The 23,924-nt window shown below is 37.1% G+C and overlaps 2 protein-coding genes across 2 annotated transcripts in view; both read left to right on the top strand.

Annotated features, from left to right (window-relative positions):
• The first annotated feature begins 45 nt into the window (after positions 1-45).
• On the top strand, positions 46-7,958 carry dnai2b (dynein, axonemal, intermediate chain 2b). The gene is made up of 13 exons (XM_056245427.1): positions 46-124; positions 1,247-1,434; positions 1,609-1,770; positions 1,902-2,032; positions 2,732-2,874; positions 2,976-3,089; positions 3,473-3,612; positions 3,715-3,837; positions 3,937-4,160; positions 5,041-5,176; positions 5,269-5,415; positions 6,843-7,067; positions 7,666-7,958. Exons 2-13 carry the CDS (start codon positions 1,252-1,254, stop codon positions 7,753-7,755), a joined length of 1,818 nt encoding a protein of 605 aa, XP_056101402.1. The 5' UTR covers positions 46-124; positions 1,247-1,251; the 3' UTR covers positions 7,756-7,958.
• Positions 7,959-9,032: 1,074 nt separating this feature from the next.
• Positions 9,033-23,924, top strand: part of kif19 (kinesin family member 19) — a 41,126-nt gene continuing 26,234 nt past the window's right edge. Inside the window, exons 1-2 of the mRNA XM_056245426.1 lie at positions 9,033-9,355; positions 11,706-11,786. Of these exons, the coding sequence (XP_056101401.1) occupies positions 9,317-9,355; positions 11,706-11,786 (120 nt within the window). The 5' untranslated portion in view covers positions 9,033-9,316. The remainder of the gene's footprint in view (positions 9,356-11,705; positions 11,787-23,924) is intronic.

Here is a 23,924-nt window from a genome sequence, read left to right as displayed (position 1 = left end):
GAGAGTACACTACAAGTATGCATGCAAACGTGACGTCACTTGCGCCACCGCTGCTAGGATACGGTAAACTACAGACCAGTGAACCACTAAAACCATCGAAACACAGAAAGCGACTCAAAATCAGGTAATATTAAATATATGCCTTATTTTGAAAGAGTTTAACTTTAAAAGGGTGCCTGTCATAGATTGATACGTGTAATGTTCTGGAAGTATTTCCAAAACTTCTGACACAGCTTTAGACCTTATGATGGCTGTGCCTGTGCTGGTGTTTGGTTGGACTTTCCCTAACAGTAACAGTAACCCAGCTGACAGGAGACGTTCTCAGAACTTTGGCTAACATTCTCTGGCAAGGTTCTCTCAAAGTTATGAACTAAAGTTCTTCTAGCAACGTTAATAGAACGTTCGTTTAAAGTTGTCTGTAACGTCATCAAAACATTAGCACAAAAATGTTATTTAATATAATTCATGCAACGTTTTTTTTCTGAAGCATTTTAGTTGGACGTTCGATTAATGTTCTTTTAAACATCACATCAGATACATTTAAAGGTAACGTTCACATAATACTTGCAAAATGATAAAATAGAGAAAACCTTCCCAAGAAAAACTGTTTTTAAAAAAAATCAGAAATTGTGTTTTTGTAAAACGAAACATTGCTACAACTACAACAAATGAAAGAAAGGGGGGTGAAGTGCTCCTATCATAAATGATGCTGATGAGATTTCATTATTTATTTTGAGATTTTAAGTTTTTTTGTCTAGTTTAGTAAGCAGATAATCTTTGGTGACCAGTTTAGTATTATAATCTAAAATACTTCACTGTAAAACATTTAAGTGTTTTTATCATAAAGTTTCAGAGTTTCTCATCAGTAAGTGGGTGTGACATAATTCCTCCAAAACTATTTTAATCCAAAAATCTTTATGTATAATAATTATAGAAACATTCATGGCTACATTAATTGGGGAAATATATGGCACATTTGTATTTTAAAAAATTAATCACCAGCTTGGTTTTGTCATTATTAAGTGTGTGTGACATACTATAATTCCTCTAAAACTATTCAAATTAATTGAGGAAATGTAAGGCATATTAGTATTTTTTTTTTAATTAATTTGTCACCCCACAGAACGATTGCAAATTAACTAGTGAAAACAAAACATTTACCCTATAATTTTTAACCCACGACTTGTTAAAATGTATAAAAATACGCATTTGATCATGAAAATCTTGTAACTTTACTTACCTTTAGCTAAGATGGAGATTGTGTACGTGTACACAAAAAAGCGCAGTGAGTTTGGCCGCCAGTGTAACTTTTCAGACCGTCCGGCTGAGCTGCATGTGGACATTCTGCCTGACCCTTCCCTCGCTGCAAACTTCACTGTGAGAGATCCATGTAATGTCACCATGCAGTGCGCAGAGGAAATGTCAGAGCATGAGGTTAGACCAGCGTTTAACAGCAACAAATCCCATGAACACAAAAAGTTCATGATCCTGTTTTCTTTTGCAAACAACTGTACATTCATAAAATGTAATATTAGAGTTACAATATTTTTATATAGAAATTAGTTTCAATCATAGTCTGAATTAACATGAAATTCTTGTCCTGTTCAGGTGAACACAGAGCGCTTTGAATCAGAGTCACGAGGAATAAACCATGTGGAAGGAGGGTGGCCGAAAGATCTCAATCCAGAGGACGTGGAGGCGACCATCCGCTACAGGAAGAAAGTGGAGAAGGATGAACACTATCAGAACACGATTATGCAGATTGCTGGTGTGAGTGCCTTAAATTAACCATGAAGTATTATATTTGAGACGAGAAATGATGTGCTGGGCTTATATTTAAACCTGTATTGTGAGCTTCCTCTCAGAAGAAGACATGTTTTTGACTTCTTTGCCCATTGCAGCTCATGGAACACTGTAGCAAGCAGAACAACGCCACTGACATCTACCAGGACTTTTTTGCTGATGAGGTTGAGGAAGAGGTGGTGGAGGAATCAGAGGAAGAGCCATCAGCCAAGACGATCAATGTCTTCAGGTGAGCACACTCGCCTGTAGTGATAAGAGCAATATCAGCCAGGTAACTTGCACAAGTTTTGTGAATGAATAAAACATTCAACAGATTTTTAGGCCTTTTTGGGTAAATATTGTGCTCATTTAAACATTTATATATAAATAGAAATATTTCTTAAAGGGATAGTTCACCCAAAAAATGAAAATTCTGTCATTAATTACTCACCCTCATGCCGTTCCACTTTCGTTCATCTTTGGAACACAAATGAATATCTTTTTGATTAAATCTGAGAGCTTTCTGTCCTTCCATTGACAGCTACGCAACTACGACTTTGATGCTTCAAAAAGTTCATAAAGAGATCATAGAAATAATCCATATGAATTGAGCGGTTTAGTCCAAATTGTCTGAAGAAACACGATCGCTTTATATGATGAACACATTGAATTTAGGCTTTTATTCACATTTAAAAATTCACCAACTCACACATTATTTGTGGTAAACAGAAGCTCAGGCATGCTTGCTTAACGTGCGAGAACCAATGAGGTTCATTCTTGGGTTAAGCAGCACGTTTGACCTTACACACACACACACACACACACACACACACACACACACACACACACACACACACACACACACACAGTACTGTTAAACTGTACAAAACTTAAAAGACTTTTGAGACATATAGTACTTAATAATTTGGGTATCTGTGCATTTTTCTAGAGACCCAAATGAAGTGAAGCGCACAGCCACAAGTTTATCCTGGCATCCCGATGGTAACCATAAACTTGCTGTCGCCTACTCTTCCCTGGAGTTTCAGAAAGCACCCAATGACATGAGCTTCGACTCCTACATATGGGACATTGGTATGCCATAAAAAAAACAGCATTTTCCTGTGATATAAATGAGTCGCCACACTTAGAGAGGACAAACTATATTGAAAAAATAATACTCTTTTTACCTTCAGAAAATCACAATAAACCTGAGATGACCCTGAAACCTGTATGTCCACTTGTTTGTCTGGAGTACAACCCAAAAGATTCACACATTCTCGTTGGGGGAGGCTACAATGGACAAATTGGTTGGTTTTATCGCCTGAGCATCTCTTTGAATTCACAATTAATCATTTTCTATTCTAGCTACCAAAACCCTTATGACCATATGCACTCTTTCAGTGGCTTAATTAGATTGGCCTCAGTCGCTCTGGGCATTTTTAGTTCTCAATAAATTATGGTTAATGGAAAAAAAGTACCTTTGACCTTGTCTGAATAGTGTTTGATAGACGTGTATCTTTTGTAAAGTCTAATGGCTGAACTAATTGCCTTTGGCATTGAATGCATAGTTGAAATGAGTATGCACTTTGGAATGGCATCTGTAGATGTCACTGTGCAAATTTTACACAAATGTGCTTGTATGTTTTTGTAAAATTATGCATGACCACCGTGTTGTTTACCCCGTTACCAGCGTACTGGGACACACGCAAAGGCAGCCAGCCAGTAGAGATGTCCACCATCGAACACAGCCATAGAGATCCTGTCTACAAAGTCATCTGGCTGCAGTCGAAGACAGGCATGGACATCTTCTCAGCTTCTACAGATGGTCAGGTCTGTGTGCAATGACACATAAGTCCAAAAATAAAGAAATAAACCACACAATATTTCATTGAGACTTGCATTGCAGTCCTCAAAATATGCATCTGACACCAGGTGCTGTGGTGGGACATTCGTAAGCTGAGTGAGCCCACTGAGAGACTCGTGCTGGACCCCAGTAAGAAGTGGAACCTTGATAATGCCCTTGGTGCAATCTCACTGGAGTTTGAGACCACTATGGTAAGACCAGTTCTTATTTTTTTTTGGCCCAGTGCAAGAAGAAACCTTGTGGAAACAGATGTTGAGAACTTAAACATCCTTTGTTTTTGATTACACAAGCCTACTAAGTTCATGGTGGGCACAGAGCAGGGTCTTGTGGTTTCGTGCAATCGCAAAGCAAAAACCCCAGCTGAGAAGATTGTATGCACATACAGCGGACACCATGGTCCCATTTACGCCCTGCAGAGGAACCCGTTTTTTCCTAAGAACTTCCTGACCGTGGCTGACTGGACCGCACGCATCTGGTCAGAGGACATCAAGGAGTCCTCCATTATGTGGACCAAGTAACTTATGTTTCGTTGTTAAAATACAGCATTTTAAAAGTAATTCTCTGTTCAATTTTGGGGGAAATATAAGTTTTATCTACACTATCAGTCTGGGGTCAGTAAGACTTTTTTTTTTTTAAGAAGTTAATATTTCTCTTTAGCAACAACACATTCAATTTGATAAAAAGCAACAGTAAAGACTTTTACATTGTTCCAGAAGAGTTCCATTTGAAATTAATACTGTTTTAACCTTCTATTTGGGCAAATAATTCTGAAAAAACTAATAATTATAATATCACAATTTCCACAAAAATATTAGGCAGCAGCACAACTGTTTTCAACATTGAGAATAATAAGAAATGTTTATTGAGCATCAAATCAGCATTTTAGAGTAATTTCTGAAGGATCATGTGACTGAAGCTTTGACATCAAAGGAATTAAATTTTTTTAAATTAGAAAACAGTTATTTTAAATTGTAATACTATTTCACAATATGATTGTTTTTCTGTGTTATTTTAGTGTCATTGAGATACTGGTATAGTTTTTATTATTTTGAATTAGATTTTATGTTTATATTTTCCATTTTCATTTTAATTTCAGTGCAAGTTTTAGTATTTTTTTTGTCTTTGTCATGTTTATGTTTTTTTATTATATATATATATTGTTATTATTATTATTTTTTTTTTTTTAAGTTAACATCTTATGGTTTTAGTTTTAGTTATAGTAATAACCCTGTTGTTTTACTGTATTTTTATCAAATAAATGCAGCCTTGTTGAGCTTTCTTTTTAAAAAAACATAAAAAAAAATAATAATAATCTTGCCGACCCCAAATTATTAGTGTAGATGTTTGGTAAAACTTGCACAGGTGCCAGTATTTCTAATCTATTCTTTCTCCAGGTATCACATGGCCCATCTGTTAGATGGCTGTTGGAGTCCAGTCAGACCCTCAGTCTTCTTTACAGTAAAGATGGACGGCACCCTGGACGTGTGGGACATCTTGTTTAAACAGAACGACCCCACTCTCAGCCTCAAAGTTGGTGCTTAATGTCTCCTTGTACTGAAACCATCTCACAGTTCAACATTTCAGCGTTATCTGTTTGAGGAAATATTTTTTCTCTCTCACAGGTTTGTGATGAAGCCCTGTACAGCATCCGGGTGCAAGATAACGGCCGTTACCTGGGCTGTGGCTCTCAGCTGGGAACCACCACACTGCTGGAGATTTCATCAGGCCTGTTCACACTGCAGAAGAACGAGAAACCCCTGGTCTCAGAGGTGAGACACAAACACAAAGGCTGCATTCATTTGATCAAAAATACTGTAAAGTAATGTTGTATTGTCTATGTTAAAAGGTAATTTATTCAAGTGATGGCAAAGCATCATTACTCCAGTCTTCAGTCACATGAATCTTCAGAAATCATTCTAATATGAAGAAACGTTTCTTATTATTATCAAAACAGTTGTGCTGCTTGATAAACCCATGACACATTAATTTAGATTCTTTGATGAGGAGAAAGTTCAAAAGAACAACATTTATTTGAAATAGAAGTCTTGGTAACACTTTACAATAAGGTTTCATTTGTTAACATTAGCTAATGCATTAACCAACATGAACTAACCATGAGCAATATATTCTTACAGCATTTATTAAACTTTGTTAATGTTAGTTAATCAAAATGTTCATGTTCATGTTAGTTCACAGTGCATTAACTAATATTAACAGATACAGCGTTTAATCCTAAAATGCATTAGCAAATGTTGACATTAATCAATATATATAATATATATACATATATATATTATAGATTTTTTTTATTTCTATATGTATTAAATTATATATATATATATATATATATATATATATATATATATATATATATATATATATATATATATATATATTGTAGAGAGTTTAAATTTTAAAGCTATTAAAATCTGGGTAACACTTTATTTTGCAGTGTCCTTGTTACATATGTTACATGTACTTAACATAGTAATACTAATAATAGTAAATTATGCATAATTACATGCAACTAACCCTCAACCAAATCCTAATCCTACCCTAACCCTATAGTAAGTACATGTTGTTAATTAATATTACTCAGTACTTGAAGTCCCCATGAATTCAAAATTGACCATACTTACTTTGTTTGCCTAAATTGATCGTTTTGTGGTAAACAATTCATCCATGCAAGTCAATCCACACAAAAAAAATTGTTGGCTTCGTAATCTTTAATCAAAATCTTGGAGGACCTTCCCTGATGACGTAGGTTTGACGGTTTGGGTGTCTGCTTAACATCCGTAATCACGCCCCTCCAACTGACAGTAGACAGGCTGAATGAAAACACCTACTTTTCTAGATCCAATCAGGTGCTAGTTGGGGAAAAAGCCACGCCCACTATTTTGCCTCATTTAGTATTCCGTTTCTCTCGGAAATACGTCACAACACTGGAGAAAAGTCGTTTGCAACTTCCGGTTCACGGCGACTTTAAATGTATAATTACATTGTAACAATGACACCTTAAAATAAAGTGTAACCAAAATCTGTAATATAAAAAAAAAGAATGATTGCTCTTTTTTTTAAAGCATTTTCAATAATCATTCTAGGGGGAAAGAAAAAATGGGTGTCAAAATAATTTTGTATTTACTGTACATCCATCTGTCATAGACTGGACTTGTGTATTTTACCTTGATTTTTGCAGATGTTTGAACGCGAGACCAAGCGGGAGAAGATTCTGGAGGCTCGGCACAGAGAGATGCGTCTGAAGGAACGCAGCCGCTCCGAGCAGAGCCGAGAGGACGAGGGCAAAGAGGCAGATGGGGAGGAATGCACTGAGGAGCTGGTGGCCCGTGCAGAGACGGAGTTCTTCCACATGTTGGAAGCCGAGAAGACGAAAGAGAGGAATGAGGAGAAAGAAAGAGATATGGTCAAGGATGTTCTGCTTCTAACGTGTTAATGATTTTGTTTATGTTTCTGACGTCTGAAAGCTTTAATCCAGGTTTTTAACCACACATCTGTGTGTTTTTGATGGGTGTTGTCATATGTGTGTGTTTCAGAACGGCCTGTCAAATGAAATTGCCCCCCTTTGTGGAGCTTAAACAAATTGTACCCCATGTTGGGACTGTTGCTCCAATAAGATAAGGGTCCTGAACGCTATATATAACCCTGTTAGCTGGGGTGAAAACGCTCTATTGTGAACGACAAAGAAAGAAAAATCAATAAAGTCTACTTTGTCTGTTCCCAGAATGCTTTATGCTCCTCCGTGATTGGTGAGGAGGCATTTGAGCTTGTGCGACCATCAGAAGTGTATTGCTATAGGCCCATCTACTCAAAGGCTCATGTGATTAATGGTTTTGGCCTTTTCAAGGACCTAAGTTATTTGAAAATAAAGAGGGGTTTATAATTAGGTTTGTTTTTAGTGTCTCATGTGATTTCTATAGGAAATTAATTGGACAAAAAAGAAGTTTGGTCTCATAGTTTCTGATCTGTCTTTTCTAAGAGTATTTGTTTTTCATTCCCTGCAGGAGAAAGGCGTGTGTGAAGAGAAAGATTTCCAGGAGGAGCATGAAACTAATGGTGTCGCTTCCTTTACAAGAAGAGAAGTCTCTCTGTAGACTGTGAACACAGAGCTGAGGCTGCTTGCATCAACTGCTTAGACTAGTCTTATAAGTTAGTCATCTATTTCTTTATACATTTTTCAAGCCAGTCATATAAAGAGGTAGATTGGTCTGATTTGAATCTGAAAAGTAAGACTGATTAGCCCAAACTAATTACTTGTTGCAGACTAGTTCTTAAGTCTTAACTGCACTAGGTTTATGCAACTCATTGTACTTTCATAATGTGATGTATTTCAATGGATATTCAATGAGAAAAAAATATAATATCATAGAATTTATTTATCATGAATTGACTGGATTGTGTAAAGTGGGTGTTACATACCAGAATGGAGTCAGGTGGTCGGAATGGAGGTTTGAAAAGTTTGCATTTTGAAAAAATTTGCACTTATGAATTGTTCAGGGACTATGCTTTGAAATGAGATGTATTGTGAAAAGTGCTATACAAACATGATGACTTGCAGGAATGTGCATTAAGAAAGTAAAATAATAAAATGTTATTTAAATATGCATGATTGTTGCAATTAGTCCAACTCTTGTCAGTGTTGTTTCCGATTTTCCACTCTTGTTTTATATTCTCAAAACAGCACCAGATTATGTTGTCTGAAATGGAAAAGCTGTAAAACTGTTATTATAACGACATCATTTTTGTAATAAAATATATACACATTTCCATAATTTCTGTCTCTACCTTGATTGTATCTCTTCTATTATGAATAATATTTCCAGTTCTGAAATAATAATGATAACAATATTTATTAGTAGTAGTATTAGTATTATTAGTTTTATTTTTAAAATTTGTAATTTGTGGAGAATTAAGAAAAATAAATGGATGTCAGGGTCATACAAACGTTCTGGGTTAACCAAGAAGTTCAACTTAGTTAAACTAAGTCTTAATAAAAGGCTGACATTGTAGAATTATAAATATAACGCAAAACACAAACCTTAAAAATAGTTAACTGTGTTATAATTATTTATTTAAAAATGTAACCTTAAATAACCTCACAATCAAATTATATAACTCCCAAAACAATAATGTTTATTTATATTAATATATAATATTATTATTTATATATTATTATTAATTTTATAATATTTTATTAATTAATACTTCTTTAATTTATCGAATTCAAATGTAAAAAAAATTGACATAAAACGACAGTTACAGGAATGAAGCTGCAGTTCAAGGCCTGACCAGCAGGTTTCGCTGCTGCCTCAGAGTCTGAGAATGCCCACCTGAGTGAAGCATCAGCCGCGGTGGATGACGAGCGAGTGCGCACTGCTCTACTGCTCATCTCATCTCTAGGGACATCACAAACACAACACACACACACGCTCTATCACGGGTTTACTGTGGGTGGAGAGACACACATCCTGCTCAGACATGGACCTGACGGACTCCACGGCCCGTGTTTAATCGTTCGGAGTGTTTTCTGTCCTCGTCGAGAGAGAGAAGCGCAGGTGAATTGTTAGATGAACCATGACCTCGCGGCGTCTGTTGTGCTCTCTTCACGCGACGCGCATGTTTTAGTTTACACTTAACGTCCCGCAAAACATTACGATGAAGGACACTGCGGAATCAAAGGATCAGCAGCTGACAGTAAGTCCACTGACTTATTATTTTCCTCCACTTCTGTCTAGTAACTTAGAGTTTGTAAACAGTGTTCAGCCAAAAATGTGTGTATTCATGTAGATTATTATATGGAGTCTGTACTGTACATATTTGTGGTCGTATGTGCTTATATGTTGTTTTATACTTTTTTCAACCAATAATAATAATATACATATATAATAATATGTGTATATTATACTGTAGGGCATCTGCATTCTGATACACTTGCGTAGTTTGCGTGTGTGTGTATTATGAAATAGGCTATAGCTTATATTTTGTGTAACTTTGTTTTATCATTACAGTTTTTAGACTGCAGCAAGTTATTGTGTATATATACAGTACAGGTCAACATTTTGGAAATAAGTCTCTTATGCTCATCAAGCCTGCATTTATTTGATCAAAAATACAGAAACAACTGTAATATGGTTAAATATTATTACAATTTAAAATAATGGTTTTTTGTTTTAATATACTCTAAAATATAATTTATTTCTGTGATATAAAGCTGAATTTTCATCTCTCATCCAGTCTTGGAAACAGTTGTGCTGCTTAATATGTTTTTGGAACCTGTGATGCTTTTTTCAGGATTCATTGACGAATAAAAAGTTAAAAAGAACAGCATTTATTAAAACTATAAATAACAATATAAATCTTTACTATGACTTAACACAATTTAACACATCCTTGCTGAATAAAAGTATTAATTTATTTCAAAAAAAAGAAAGAAAAAAATATATGACCCCAAACTTTTGAACGGTAGTGTATATTGTTACGACATATTTCTATTTTAAACAAATGCTGTTATTTTTTTAACTTTCTATTCATTATAGAATCCTGAAAAAAAGTATCACAGGTTATAGAAAAAATATTAAGCAGCACAACTGTTTCCAACATTGGATTATATAGTTTTGTTTAGCTTATATTGAGAGACTAGAAAGTATTTCTATTTTTATTTTTTTATTTTTTTATTACACCACATGACCATTTACAATGATATACTGGGGCAAAAAGGTGATTTTAAAATTGTGACAGACTTAATAGATAATAGCCTAGTGGCCAGTTATAGAAACTATTAAATATATTATTTTCATTTAATACAATCTTAACCTAATGTCTTGTTGTTAAAAAAGAGTTCATGCATACATTATGCATTAACTATGCATATGTGCATACTTTCATACCTTATGCAAATGTGTGACATACATTATATATACACAAATGTATATATAGAAACAAACAAGTGACTATAGAATTGAATAAGATCTACATTTCATTCCCTGACAGCCTGTCCACTTAAAACCCCAGGACAGATTTCAGTCTGACAGTCTACACGTGTTATATTTAGATTCTCTGAGAGCTTAATACCTGTTTTCTAGTGATCTTTTGCCCCCCCTCTCAATAATTCACAGTGCAGTTTAAATTCCCTTTCTCTTATTCCACTGTAAGACATCATTTCAGTGCTTTAAGAAATGTAAATGTTGCACAGTTATGTACATTTAGCCCAGATTCTCTATTATTATTAAATCAATAATAATGGAAACCAACTACTGCTGCTCTTAGGTGGAGAAATTTGCTGTGACTTCATGCAAGTATTCGCTGAGAGCAACATAACAGAACAGGTTTAGCCGCATCCCGTTAAGCATATTAAATCAGACAGCATTTGTTGCTCTACCAGCAAGAATAGCCTCCAGCTATAATATTCATACTGCATAATTAACTACCTAGATTGCGCTGCATCATTGCCCTTCAGTGTTTATTTCAGTTGTGGACGGATGCATTCTCCTGCTGGCCAGCTGACTCAAACAGAGATGTTTAAAGAGAAATGTCCTTGAAATACAAATTAATGTGAAAATTGTACTCTCATTAGATAATTGTATCCTGCTGCTACTATCTATTATTTCCCAAGGATATTCATAAAAATGATATTATATAGAGTGACCATTAAGCCACATGCTGTTAAACTTGTATGAATTTCACTGCATTAGAGACAAAACATTACTCGACATTTAGAAAATGTTCTCATTGTTGTAAGTCTTTTTATGAACAGCATATCAATTATTTTATCATTTAAAACAACGATAATATAAAAAAATATATATGAAAAAAACAACACATTTTTTGTGAAATATTTACATGGAAAGTGTGCTTGTGCTGTCTTTAGATTTATTTATTTTTCCTCAATCTCGTCTTGTTGTTGTATTTTGGCGTGTGTGTTTCAAATAAATGGCATTTGGTGTAATATTTTATTTAATGCAATTACATTCATACATTTTAAGTGAAGCATAGGGTTCAAATACTTTCTGAGGCCAGAGCATTACCTTTATTTCTTATTTTCCAGGTGGCCCTCCGGATTCGGCCATTAAGTGATGCTGAACTGGAGGAAGGAGCCACTATTATAGCCCACAAAGTGGATGACCAGGTCAGAGGAGAACGATCAATCAGTTATTATATATGTATATTATATATGTATGTGTGCGTGTGTGGCACAAGGACAGCACTGCATGTTACTATGCATTCTTCTTAAAGGTGAACTAAGTAACTTTTTTACCTTAACCGAACAGCTTTGAAGTCATTGTAATGTTTATATAACTGATTTCGTGTTGAATGGTGGTCGTCTCGCACCCCCCTGGTGCCTGTGAGCCGCAAAACCACCCTTGCAACTTTGGGCCGGCGAGCTGCCGGCCTGAGTGTTAGGAAGTATCGTGTGATATCAGGTCTCGCGAGGTAACGAATTGCTTTACAGCAAAAAACAGATCAAATGAGCATCAAACAGAAATAACCCGGCGCCGTATACATGTGGTGTTGGGCGCGCGCAGCTCTTAAAGGGGCCATACCTTATTTCCACTCGTTACAGCGTCCATCCTACTGAACAGGTACCGGTGTACAGGGGGAGGGGATCCGGCCGTGAGTTCGAGCCATTTCTGCGTGAGTGCTATTCACGACAGTACAAGTACTCCACAGCGACTCTAGGGGTCGCTGTTTGACAAAAACGGAATTCCTACTTAGTGCTGCTTTAATGAAGAATATGCATAACTGCCTCAACATTTTTGGAAAGACGATTGCCTATATGTGTATTTGTGTTCCCAATCTGCAATTTTAAAAATGTATTGCTGTTTATGCTATGCAAGACTAGTGCACGATACCATACTTCTAATTAATGCTTTGTGGATTTAAAAATATAATGTTTACATTTTATGTAGACCAACGCTACTTTTGCGTCATCGAAGGGTAACGCCCCTTTTTAGGGGAAAACAAATGGATTCCCCTGAGAACAGAACTCGCTCTAGATCTGCTAACTAAGTTTCTTGATAGCAAAAATGGCACAAACATACACACTCTCTTTGCTGACCGAGGACCGTGAGCGGTATTTAAAGAAGCTACTGGGTACAGGGTTACAGAGGTGTCCCTTTGAAATGGTCGAAAACTGGATTAATGACCCCACACAGTGGCCAAATATGGACTATTCAGACATCTAACGTTACCACTATCTCGTGGAATCACCAAGTAGCCTTTTTTTTTTTTTTTTTTCATTAACACTCACAGTATGACAAACTAGACGATGAGGCCATGTCACTTGGATCATATTTAACTTGATTTAAGCTATTGACATAGTTTTGTTGTCGACTAGCTATACTATACTGTTGAAATAGTGGCAGGCTAGGACTAAAGTGGACTTGAGTGGTTTCTGCTTGTGTCTAGAAAGTGCTAGGACTTTGAAAGTTGTAAAAAGGTTTACAGTGTACGGCAAAATATGTATAGGACCTATGTATGTATGGGGCTATCAAATTGGATGTTGTGACATTACGCTATCCTATCTAGCCTAGAAGGCTTGATCTACTGCCGTTCGTGTTGTTACATGTAGCCCAGAGCAGTGGTCGTCGAAAAGTCATATAACAGTTAGGCCTAAAGCACTTTCTAGACACAAGCAGAAACCAGCCAAGTCCACTTTAGTCCTAGCCTGCCACTATTTCAACAGTAAAATCAGTTAACAGCCAAGGTAGCGTGCCTAGTGATAGCTAAACACGTAACTTTAGCTGCTAGCAGCTTCGTCTTTCTAACTAGTATAGCTAGTCGACAACAAAACTATGTCAATAGCTTAAATCAAGTTAAATATGATCCAAGTGACATGGCCTCATCGTCTAGTTTGTCATACTGTGAGTGTGTTAATGACAACAAAAAAAAATAGGCTAACGTTACTTACTTGGTGATTCCACAAGATAGTGGTAGATGTCCGAATAGTCCATATTTGGCCACTGCGTGGGGTCATTAATCCAGTTTTCGACCATTTCAAAGGGACACGTCTGTAACCCCGTATCCAGTATCTTCTTTAAGTTTGTGCCATTTTTGCTATCAAGAAACTTAGCAGATCTAGAGCGAGTTCTGTTCTCAGGGGAATCCGTTTGTTTTCCCCCAAAAGGGGGCGTTAGCAAAAGTAGCGTTGGTCTATATACATATAAGAAGGGCTAAGATGGTGATGACAATGTCCAACTTGTTCTAAAATTAGACAATGAGTATGTCGATGTTATCCACAGGCTAGTTTAAGTGTCTCTAGAGCTGTAATGCACAGATGCTAACCTGCTGTTATGGGTAAATAGGCCCAGTGTTAGTGAATGAGGGCGAGTACAGTCACATATTCAATCTCAAGGGTCTGAGTCACAAAGACAATTAGCCAGTGCTGTGAGACCTCAGCAACGCATGACATTTCATTTACGGTACCCACGTCTGCAACAGCAGGAAATCGTTATAATTATTTGAACCCATTTAAATCTGAGCTTGGATTGATTAATTGGTATAATTATTGCTGTATTTACTGGCAGATGTCAGACAGGGTGACATTACTTTGAGTTATACTTAGAAGAACAATATAAAAGTGCTGCTGAAATTGATAGAGCGTGATACTAGCAATACCAAGGATTGATCCATTTGAAATGTATGACTGGATCGAATATATGTTGCTTTGGTTAAAATTATCTGAAAAAAGAATATATGTAAATACTTTTAGCAGAACTTGATGCTAATTATATGAGAGATTTCATTAGAATTCGGCTATACCAAAACCACTTTTTGTACCAGGCTGTAAACATATTTGATTTACTCTAGCGGCCAGTCGATGAATTGCAGTTTAAGTCACTTCTGTGTTGGATTCAAGAGAGAGAATAGAAGGTTGCCGCTTGATGATGATATTGTCTTTAAAACACATTATGTTGTTGTATTTACCTGCAGTGTAGCATATTAGCAAGTTGTTGGTGGTTGCTAGATGCTAACTTGAAATGGTCTCCGTTTGTGGCCATTGGTTGTCAGTTTGATGTTGTTGAATCATGTCTAACGTTGAATGGCTAAAGTTGACTTTAGGTCCATCATGGACGGTCATCTGAGGTGGTCATGTTTACATTCAAGCACTTGGACTTGGACAATGCAAACTGGTTATACAGGGGCTGATGGGATTAGTAGCATAGAGAGAAAGGTTTTGATGCTGTGTATTATGTTTGTGCAGTCATCCCCCTAAATAGGAAAGAGAGAACAAGAGAGAAAAATTGTAAACACACGCTCAAATTCACACACGCATGTTTGCTGGTGACCAGCAAGACCAGTTCATGCTGGTCTAAGCTAGTAAGTAATTATCCAAATTCGCTGACAAATCAAACTAAGCACCCTTCTTATCTGTTTGTGCCCAACACGCCATATGGCAGCACCATCTAGGAGTAGGCGTAGGCGTGTTTTTACTAGTGGTGTCAATGTCGTTTTCTTCCCCCGATGGCAGACACTCATGGAAGAGTAAACCTTAAGAGGATGAGCTCACCGACAGGGGCTTTGAGTGGCTTAAACAGCAGCCACCTGCTCTTCTGTACTTCCAACCACCTGACGGCTGTAGGATCATGCCAGCGTTGGGGCAGCATTGGTGCCAACGTGTCATTCAAAGCTAAATCTGTTGGGTGCATAATGTCTTCATATGATTGCATAGCTAATACATACGCATTGGCTTCTTTCATTAGTCAAATACAAGCGCTTGATTTAATGTCGTCTGGATTACTTGTGCAAATCCTGTGCTAATTCTCTATTTTGACATAGCAATAGATTTGGACAAATCGGTATTCATTAACCTCTCCACATTGGTGTGCGGGTCAGCATTAGTGTGTGGTTTAAATAATTTACCAAGACACCAACACACTCCGTTCTCCTTAAGGTAAGGTGCTTGCAGTGACGTCTGTGTGTTACCAGACATACACATACCGATTGGTTCGTGCGAGACTCTCATTCATACATAAACACACGATCAGGAGGCAGAACCGTGCCGTAACCTCTCCTTACCGGTGCGTCATTATACATTGATGATACATATCAATTAGGCAACTCGGCACCTTGCCGGTCTACAGCGACTTCTTTTCAGTAGCACTAGGGTTGTCACGATACCAAAATTTGAGTAGTCAGTAGGACCAGTACCAGTAAAATTGTGTGGTTCTTCTCGGTACCAGAGCAAAAACTGTTGAATGAAGAATTTTTTTCCCCCGTTTTGTCTTGTCCATTGGTTTTCACTGTCAATCATAGCAGTTTCAGATTCAATCACGCATTTAAATACAGTTGTCAATTCAGAAACTTTGGAGTGTAGTTAGCAGAATGAAAAACTAAACTTGTATCCAGATTGTGCATTTGTAATAAACAGAAAGCAAGAGAAGAGCATCCCTTTATAATCACTAAGGCTGTACCGGTACCGGCATGTTTGACAACCCTACATTACACTTTTTTATTAAAGGTTGGATATATGTTAATGTTAATCAAAGCATCCCTCTAGTAAACCTCAGAATGCAGATAAACATTCACGACCGCCTGTGACAAGAGCCATAAGTCTCTTATAATCGCATAAGCTCATTATGAAGCAGAAGCGATTTAAGCTTCATCTTCTGCTTTATTGTTCTGCTACTTGTTATTGGTGAGACTGTTTTGTTTTTCTGTGTTTAGCCTGATGTGTCACACGAGCTGTGTATTTTTTTTTGTTCTTTTTGACAGAATAGAAATTTTAAAGGTAAACTTTATCTCAACAGTTATGTATTGATTGTAAATGAATTGTTTGATTCCATCTGAAGTGAAGTGCTGAAGTGCTATTAATATTCACTGAATTAAAAAAATGTCATATATGAAGTTTTAGTAAAAGTATAAAAAAAGTTAAATAACAAAAGTGTTTATTTTATTACTTTTATTCAGTAATGATTACAAGTTTAAAAGTGACAGTAAATGTTTCTATTTCAAATACATACTGTTCTGTTGAACTTTCTATTCATCAATGAATTGTGAAAAAAGGATCACAGTTTACACTTTCCACAAAAATATTAAGCAGCACAACATTTCTAATAAGAAATGTTTCTTAAGCACCAAATCATGATTTCTGAAGGATCATGTGACACTGAAGAATGGAGTAATGATGCTGAAAATTCAGCTTTGCATCACACAAATAAATTGTAAAAATATTTAGCAATATTACTGTGTTTAATGTATGTTTGATCAAGCAAATTCGCTGTTGGTGATGAGCATAAGATACTTCTTTCAAAAACATACAAATTACTGACCCCAAACTTTTGAACAGCACTGCTGTTATGCACAATAACAGCAGTGTTGCATATAAATGATTCAATATGATTCTTCCTTGTGCCCATATTTAAAAAAAACAAAAACTATTTTTTTAGCTATATTATCGCACAGCCCTACTTGTCATCACTTTGAGTGTCTTAAACCTCTCAGCATTTGTCATAAATTCTGCTGTTTTGATGCCATGTGTACAGTATTGTGCATAACTGACAGAAACTGGCAGCAGGAAGTGTTGCAGGAAGTCCAAAAATCACTGTGACCGTAATTACACACTCAGACAACAAACATACTGGCAGTGAATGAGACTTGGATGTGTTGTTGGATGTGTCACCCGTTGCTTTTAAAGGCCGTTAACTGTTCTGCTCACTAGCATGTCTGATTTCCCCCTCAATCCCACCAACAGTGGGCTGTGCCCTGTCACCATGACAACCCACAGACAAGGTCAGGCCCATTGTTCCTTTTCCTTTACTCGTCCCCCCTTCACGAGAGAACGTAAGTGCTGATGGACTTGAAGGATGTAGGGTCTTCTTAGGATGCGCTCCAACAAAAACAGCTAGTTATTCTGATCAAATGCACTTGTTACACAGGTTCATTTGTAGATGAACCATTGGCTCTTGATGATGATCTCCCATGATGCATCTCTTTTAGATTAGCACAGGTGGCTTGGACACCGCTCCCTCTACAAAGAAAGGAAAGAAGTGAGAGGAAGAATAGACCTCAGAGTTTCCCTTTAAAGACCTTGGCGGGTAAACAAAGCCATGCATTCATCCGAGCTCAGGTCGTACCTGATAACGTGGCAAATTCCCTCCATTGTGCACAACAAAGCCGCCGCTTTGGCCCTTCTGTATTCAGTTTCTGGCATCTTTCTTCTCCTTGTGTGTCCGTAAGGACATTCGAATTGCTCTCACCTTGATTCCTTTAACGGAAAAAAGCAAATTAGCAGAAATAACCTCCCTCATGGCGTCGCTCTTGCCACCCCACCGCTCCACACGGATCAAAGATATTCATCCCCGGTATAATTATTGTTACGGGCTTTCAAAGCGTTTACCGCTCCCTGGGTCCTTTCTCCTAGTGTCCTCAAGGTTTGCACTCGACGGCCGGGCTGTTGTTTTCTAGGCTTATTTTTGGAGGGAGGATAATAATTTTAGGGCCAGTGAGGGCTGAGGGAAGAGTCTCACAAAATAGTGTCTTTTACAGGCCTTCTGTTTGAATAGGCTCAGAGCTGGGCCGAGAAATAGTTCTCCAAACAAAACCAGCCTTCAACAGACAAGATTTAGGCGCAGCGCTCCTGGGGAAAATGCCAACTGTTAGATTCAGCTCTTTTACAGGTTGACTCTCTGCATTTGTGTTTTATGGTGTACGTACCCTGGCCTGCTCTGTAAATGTCCATCACTGGAATACAGTGCCATTGGCCACATATAAGGGGGTATTACAGCCCATATAGTAGTTTTCCACTCGAAGGTTTTATTAAGACTCCTATCTTTATCTATGACAAAGTCTTTTTTTTTTATTAAGGCTCTTTTTTTTTTTTTTTCAGTCCAAGCTACTTCTTAAAGACTCCATGAAATTGTTTGACAAGCACAGTTTTCTTGTATTCATGTATTTTGTGTAGGACATATTGGAGGTCCTGTCCCTTATTTTATTGTACGGATGTAGCGACAGATTATTATTTCCATATTGCGATTTGTGACATACATCTTAGTGTAACGGATTATCGAAGAAGACTAAATGTAGGACGGGGTCTTGGATGGATGCAGATCTGAATGCGAGCTTGCAGTCGATTGTAAAAAAGGAGCGGGGTTTAAGTGTAAGTGTAAGTGATTGGAGACGTCTGGCATAGAGTGGTGCAGGTTTGATGTCAGAACCCGGAAGTCTAATTCGCTGATGGTTCCTTCGAGTTTTATAATGGGGGTTTTTCTATTTATGAGTAAAATAAAGCCTGTGGTAAACATAACTTGATGATACATTGACATTTTGGTTCTACAACGTATACTGCACACACTCACACCCCAAGCTGTCGTATCTAATTACTTATGAAATGTTTTAAAAAATGTACATAACTGCTTCAAAATTAGCGTTTTCACTATGGGTGTGTGGAATTTAGGTTGTAGAACAAAACTGCGACAAGTAGTATATGTAAGTTTTGGTTCATTTTTGTTACACGCACCACAAACCAGCCCAGGCCCCCTCGTGGCTATGCTACTGATGCAGGGTATTGATTGAAATCGCTTTTAAATGTGCGCTCTCTTTTCACTTTCGCTTTCAAATTCACAATTACGCGTAATCTGTGTAATAGTGTGCTGTGACTTTTACAGCTCATGCTGTAAGGAGCAGAGCAGACGCTTTCAGTTAATAATTGTAGCTTACTAGCGTCCGTTGTTGTCCAACTGAACTAAATGGGTTGTATTTCAATAAAAAAAGCAAAACGACAGTGGGGGGCGGTGCCGTGGTGGGCAAGTAATGTAATCGGCGTACTGCCGAACGCTGTGTAACACCAACTACCGCAGCAAGCCTAAAAGCCACAAACTTCCAATTTTTAATTCAGTGGGTTATTAAGAACAAGTTAAAAATCTACTCTGTAAAAAAAGATATGATCAGTATCATGGCAACATATGTTTTTACATTACTTTAACTCATCAAAATGATTTTAATAATTTGACCAAACTTCAAGTTATAGGCCAATGAGATTTACCGTAACTCAATTTCTTTAAGTCAGTTAAGTTTTAGTTTTTATAGTGCTGTTTCTTGCTTCCAAGTGAATTATAGAAAACCAAGAACCAAATTAGCCAAGTTGTTGGCCTATTTGAAATGTTGACACTCCAAAGTGTGTTTAAAAAGATGCGATTGTTTACATTGTGAATTTAGAAGTTGACTGGGTGTGTAATGTCGCACTAATAGACTGTCTGACCTTAAATAAACTCTTCCTGAGGATGTGGTGTTTCTTTAAGTGGTTTAACAAATGCTTGTCAACTTGTGTATACAGACCCAGCTTATTATGGACACATCGTCTGATCATTCTCTCGCTTTCTCTTTTCCTCCCCTCTTAATCAGGTAAGGTGGGGTCTTCTTTGGGTTGAAGGGGATTGCAGTGTGTGTGTGTGCTGAAGAGTTCTCTAGCAGCATGTGAGACCTTCTCACCATACTCTTGATTATTTCTATGCCTGATCACAACTTTGGCCTGAGATTAATGTAGAGCTCACGTATTCAAGCTGTTGCATGAAGACAGTGTGGCTTTAGGCTAATATACAGTGAACACAAATCAGAATTGACTATTTGAATGTGAATTAAATTTTAAATGAGGTTACAGTGAATGTAAGGAAGATATTCATATAACAATAATTTTACTATTGCCTTGATAAAGTCTTGTTTGGAAGTTTTGAGACTCTTAAGTTTGAAGGGTTGCTATAGCCCTAAAAGACAGTTTGAACGATACAACAATAGATGATTGTACTTGAAAATGATTTATTTCATGAATTAATAAATTAACTTTTGTAGACAAGGGTGGAAGAACCCTTTCCCAGAATGTATGGCCAATTCAGTTCAAAATATAATTTCAAACGCTTACTTGGTTATTTAATTGGTCGTATATGCTGTGTACAGCTGTGTTAGATGTTATGTATTTTTATATGGAATCAGTGAATGATAAAAATGTGTTTTGTGAGTGTAAATGTTCTCTTTGTAAATCTTCTATTCTGATGGACTGTGTCCAGTTCTCTTGCTTTGGGGCAGCCAGTGAAATGTAGCTGTATCCGTCTTATCCCATGTGGCACTCAATACCTGTTACACAAGCTATGGTTTGGCATAGCTTCAACTTCAACCCTGAGCTCTTATTCTCTGCACTGCCAGTACTAAAGCGAAAGAGAGAGTATGAGTAGACCACACACAGGCGAGGAAGTTTATTTAGTTAGACGGTGGATGATAGGCAGGAGGGTTAAGAGGAACAAATGGGAAATCAAGACAAATGTAATAAAAAAGGAAGGCACAGAGGGGGCACAAGCTGTTGGTCCTGGCAAAGATCCTATTGTCAGGCCCAGGACAGCGGAACCACATAAACACTGCCTCCTCTGTGAGTCTTACACAACTTTATCATCAACAACACTTCAAAACACATGGATGGTTGGATGGATGGATGGATAGATAGATAGATAGACAGACAGACAGACAGACAGACAGACAGACAGACAGACAGACAGACAGACACACACACACACACACACACACACACACACATAGACATACATTCCATTTAAGATAACAGGGAGAGGACCCTAGTTAAAGAGGGACTTGAGGAGCTCTCAGGTTGCATTGAGCTTCTCCGCTCTCAGAAGAGCACTCAGCGGTGTTAGTCACTTCTATCTGAGGTAATAAAGCTGTTTTGAAGCTCTCTGTGGTCTTAGAGGGCTTATTGTAAGCTTTTATTTGGTATTATCTTGCACTGGTCTCAATCCCACTCCACCTTGTTGTCCTGCATGCTCTTTCATAATGAGGCTCATGTTTGTCTCGCACTTTTGCACTTGTTAGACAAAATGAGCGTGAGGCAGATTGCTTGTTTTTTTCTTAGCATTTGCGTCCCATAGGGAGGAAGCATGTTGTTTCTTCTGCTGATGAATGGTGTGTGTGTGTGAGCCTGTGCGTGATATGTTCAAGGTCGGATATATCCTGGTTTGGGGGAGAGTTTATACTGTACTTTGGTGTCCTTTCACATGTGAAAGATGATACTCAACAATAAGGGTTCTGAAGATTTGCTTCCAACGTCATTTTATATGATTCTGGACAAGTTGCTCACAAGAAGTGTTGTGTAAGGTCATACTGACCCAAGCAGACAGGACAAAACAGTGGTGATGGAGCCATTTTGTACCTGCTCAGCCAAGTACAATAACTCAACACGTTCCAGATTATACTCGATCTGAGCCCAGAGAAACTGCAGCTGGACCCTTTCAGATCAGCTCTGAAGTTTTCTTTTTGTTTTTTTCCTTTCTCTCTCTCTCTATTGAAATATTTTATCACCAAGTAATTTTCTTAGATTGCTAATGGATTCTTTTCTGGTCAGTATTTGGTGATAGTAATATCACTATTTAATAGGCTATATCTTGAAATTGAATTATTTATCAAAAATAACTATAGCAGCAACAGCAATTTGATAAAGCACCATTGTTCTTTAATATTATAATTATATATTCTATATATGTATATTTAAATTATATTATACAATATTTTGTACTCATTTCAGACATCTACACTTAACCAATTAATGTCAAAGATAAGAGAAAAATACTCTATAAATCAATATTATAAATGTTGTTTTACTTTTTCTTTTTTTTAATAACGTTGGTTTCTAACCTTTATACCTAACTTTCTCCATCTGAAATATTTCCAAATTTCTCAGTAACATATTTACACACCTTGTCATTTAAGTTGTGGTCACATAATTGACAGGTATGTAATGCATATCTTATATAATTTTTTGGAGCATTTATATAATCCAATATATGATAGGCTCCAAAGGCTCAAAAATTCCTTAACTGCCAGCAGTCGTACAGTGTTATGTGGAAATGTTGAATCCTTTTGTGTTGGTACAGCCTGCGCTGATGTTTTTGTCTTTTACTGCACTCTGTACAAAAGTTTGTTGACAATACACTTAAACTGTCCAGGCGTCAGGGTGCAAATCTCTGTGATGTGGTCTCAGCTATCGGTCATGTCCCACTTTGTTGTGCAATGCTGACCTGCATGTCTTAACCTGAAAGTGACCTCTGACCTTGTTCTGCGCTGGGTGAATGCCGATCATCTTAGCTGTGAAGTTGTATAAATGCCAAGGTAATCTCAGGAAATAAGGTACAGTAGTATGGGGCATCACAGTGTGTGCTTGTCCAGTTGGGTTTAACCTACTTTCATTTTATCATCTTTAAAGTTCATCGGTGAGCATGGAGATCAGCTTGAGACTTATCCTTCTTATTCCAAAAAGGATTTATTGTTTTTCAAAGATCATTAAGTTTATGAATTTTCCACGATTTCATTTTATCTCTGCTCGCATTGTATCATTGATTCCCCTGGCCATTCCCAGGCATGTCAGGACCTGCTTATTTGGTGATGTTTTTCCGCCTCGATGTGACCTGATGCATTGGTGTGTAACTCGAATGTTGACGCACAAGTAGAGCAGGAACTTCTTCAGTGCATGATCTTGATTTTTGAGTCAGTGCCAATAATATTGAGATGGTATTGAGATTAGAAGAATGTTATAGACTCCATCTCTAGTGTTTTGACCAAGTTGCCAGGAAACAGTGTTCAGGCTAAGGACAATGCAAATGCAACCACACAGGCCAAGCCAAGACTAACATAAAACCAAGACTCCATTTCAGTCCCTTTGCATTTTGACAAATGGTCAAATATTACACAGTTGGCTTGTTTTTTACTGGAACAGCCAGTGTTATTGCCTTTGTGTTAACATTTGCTAGCTTTAGACACCATTATGATTGTCAAATTCCTGTACGTTCATAGAATACTGAATTTAATTTAATATCCAGTGAGTGGCACTAAAAAACGTATTCAGTTATGCAGCAGATGCATGTGAATCTGGCAACATTTTATTATGATAGTTGTTGTTCGAATTGCAGAAGTTGGGAAATCAAATGTCTGGTGAGTGTCGCTAAAAGGTTAATGCTTTATCGTGTTTGAAAATAGTGTACACTTACACTAAACCCTCCCCAAACCTAGTGTTAACAAAAGCAAACGTGAGATAAAAATGTTACTTTTACTGAAGCAACTATGCCATTTTAGCTTGCTTCTACAAGTCTTTGAGCTTTTTTATCGTGGCTTACCAAGTGAGCCAAAGAGCATATTTACTACATCAGAAAAGCCATATATGGAGCTGGTTATATGATGCGATTCATGCAAATGTCAAAATGTATTAGATTGCAAATCATGCACTTTGGTACAAGTGTTTTGAGGTCATATTAACATAGTATTGTGCAAGGAACCA

Source organism: Rhinichthys klamathensis, unplaced genomic scaffold, assembly GCF_029890125.1.
Source record: "Rhinichthys klamathensis goyatoka isolate OS25496 unplaced genomic scaffold, OSU_Roscu_1.1 h1tg000030l_1, whole genome shotgun sequence".
NCBI lineage: Eukaryota > Metazoa > Chordata > Actinopteri > Cypriniformes > Leuciscidae > Rhinichthys > Rhinichthys klamathensis.
This window is presented reverse-complemented; position numbering and strand designations above follow the sequence as displayed.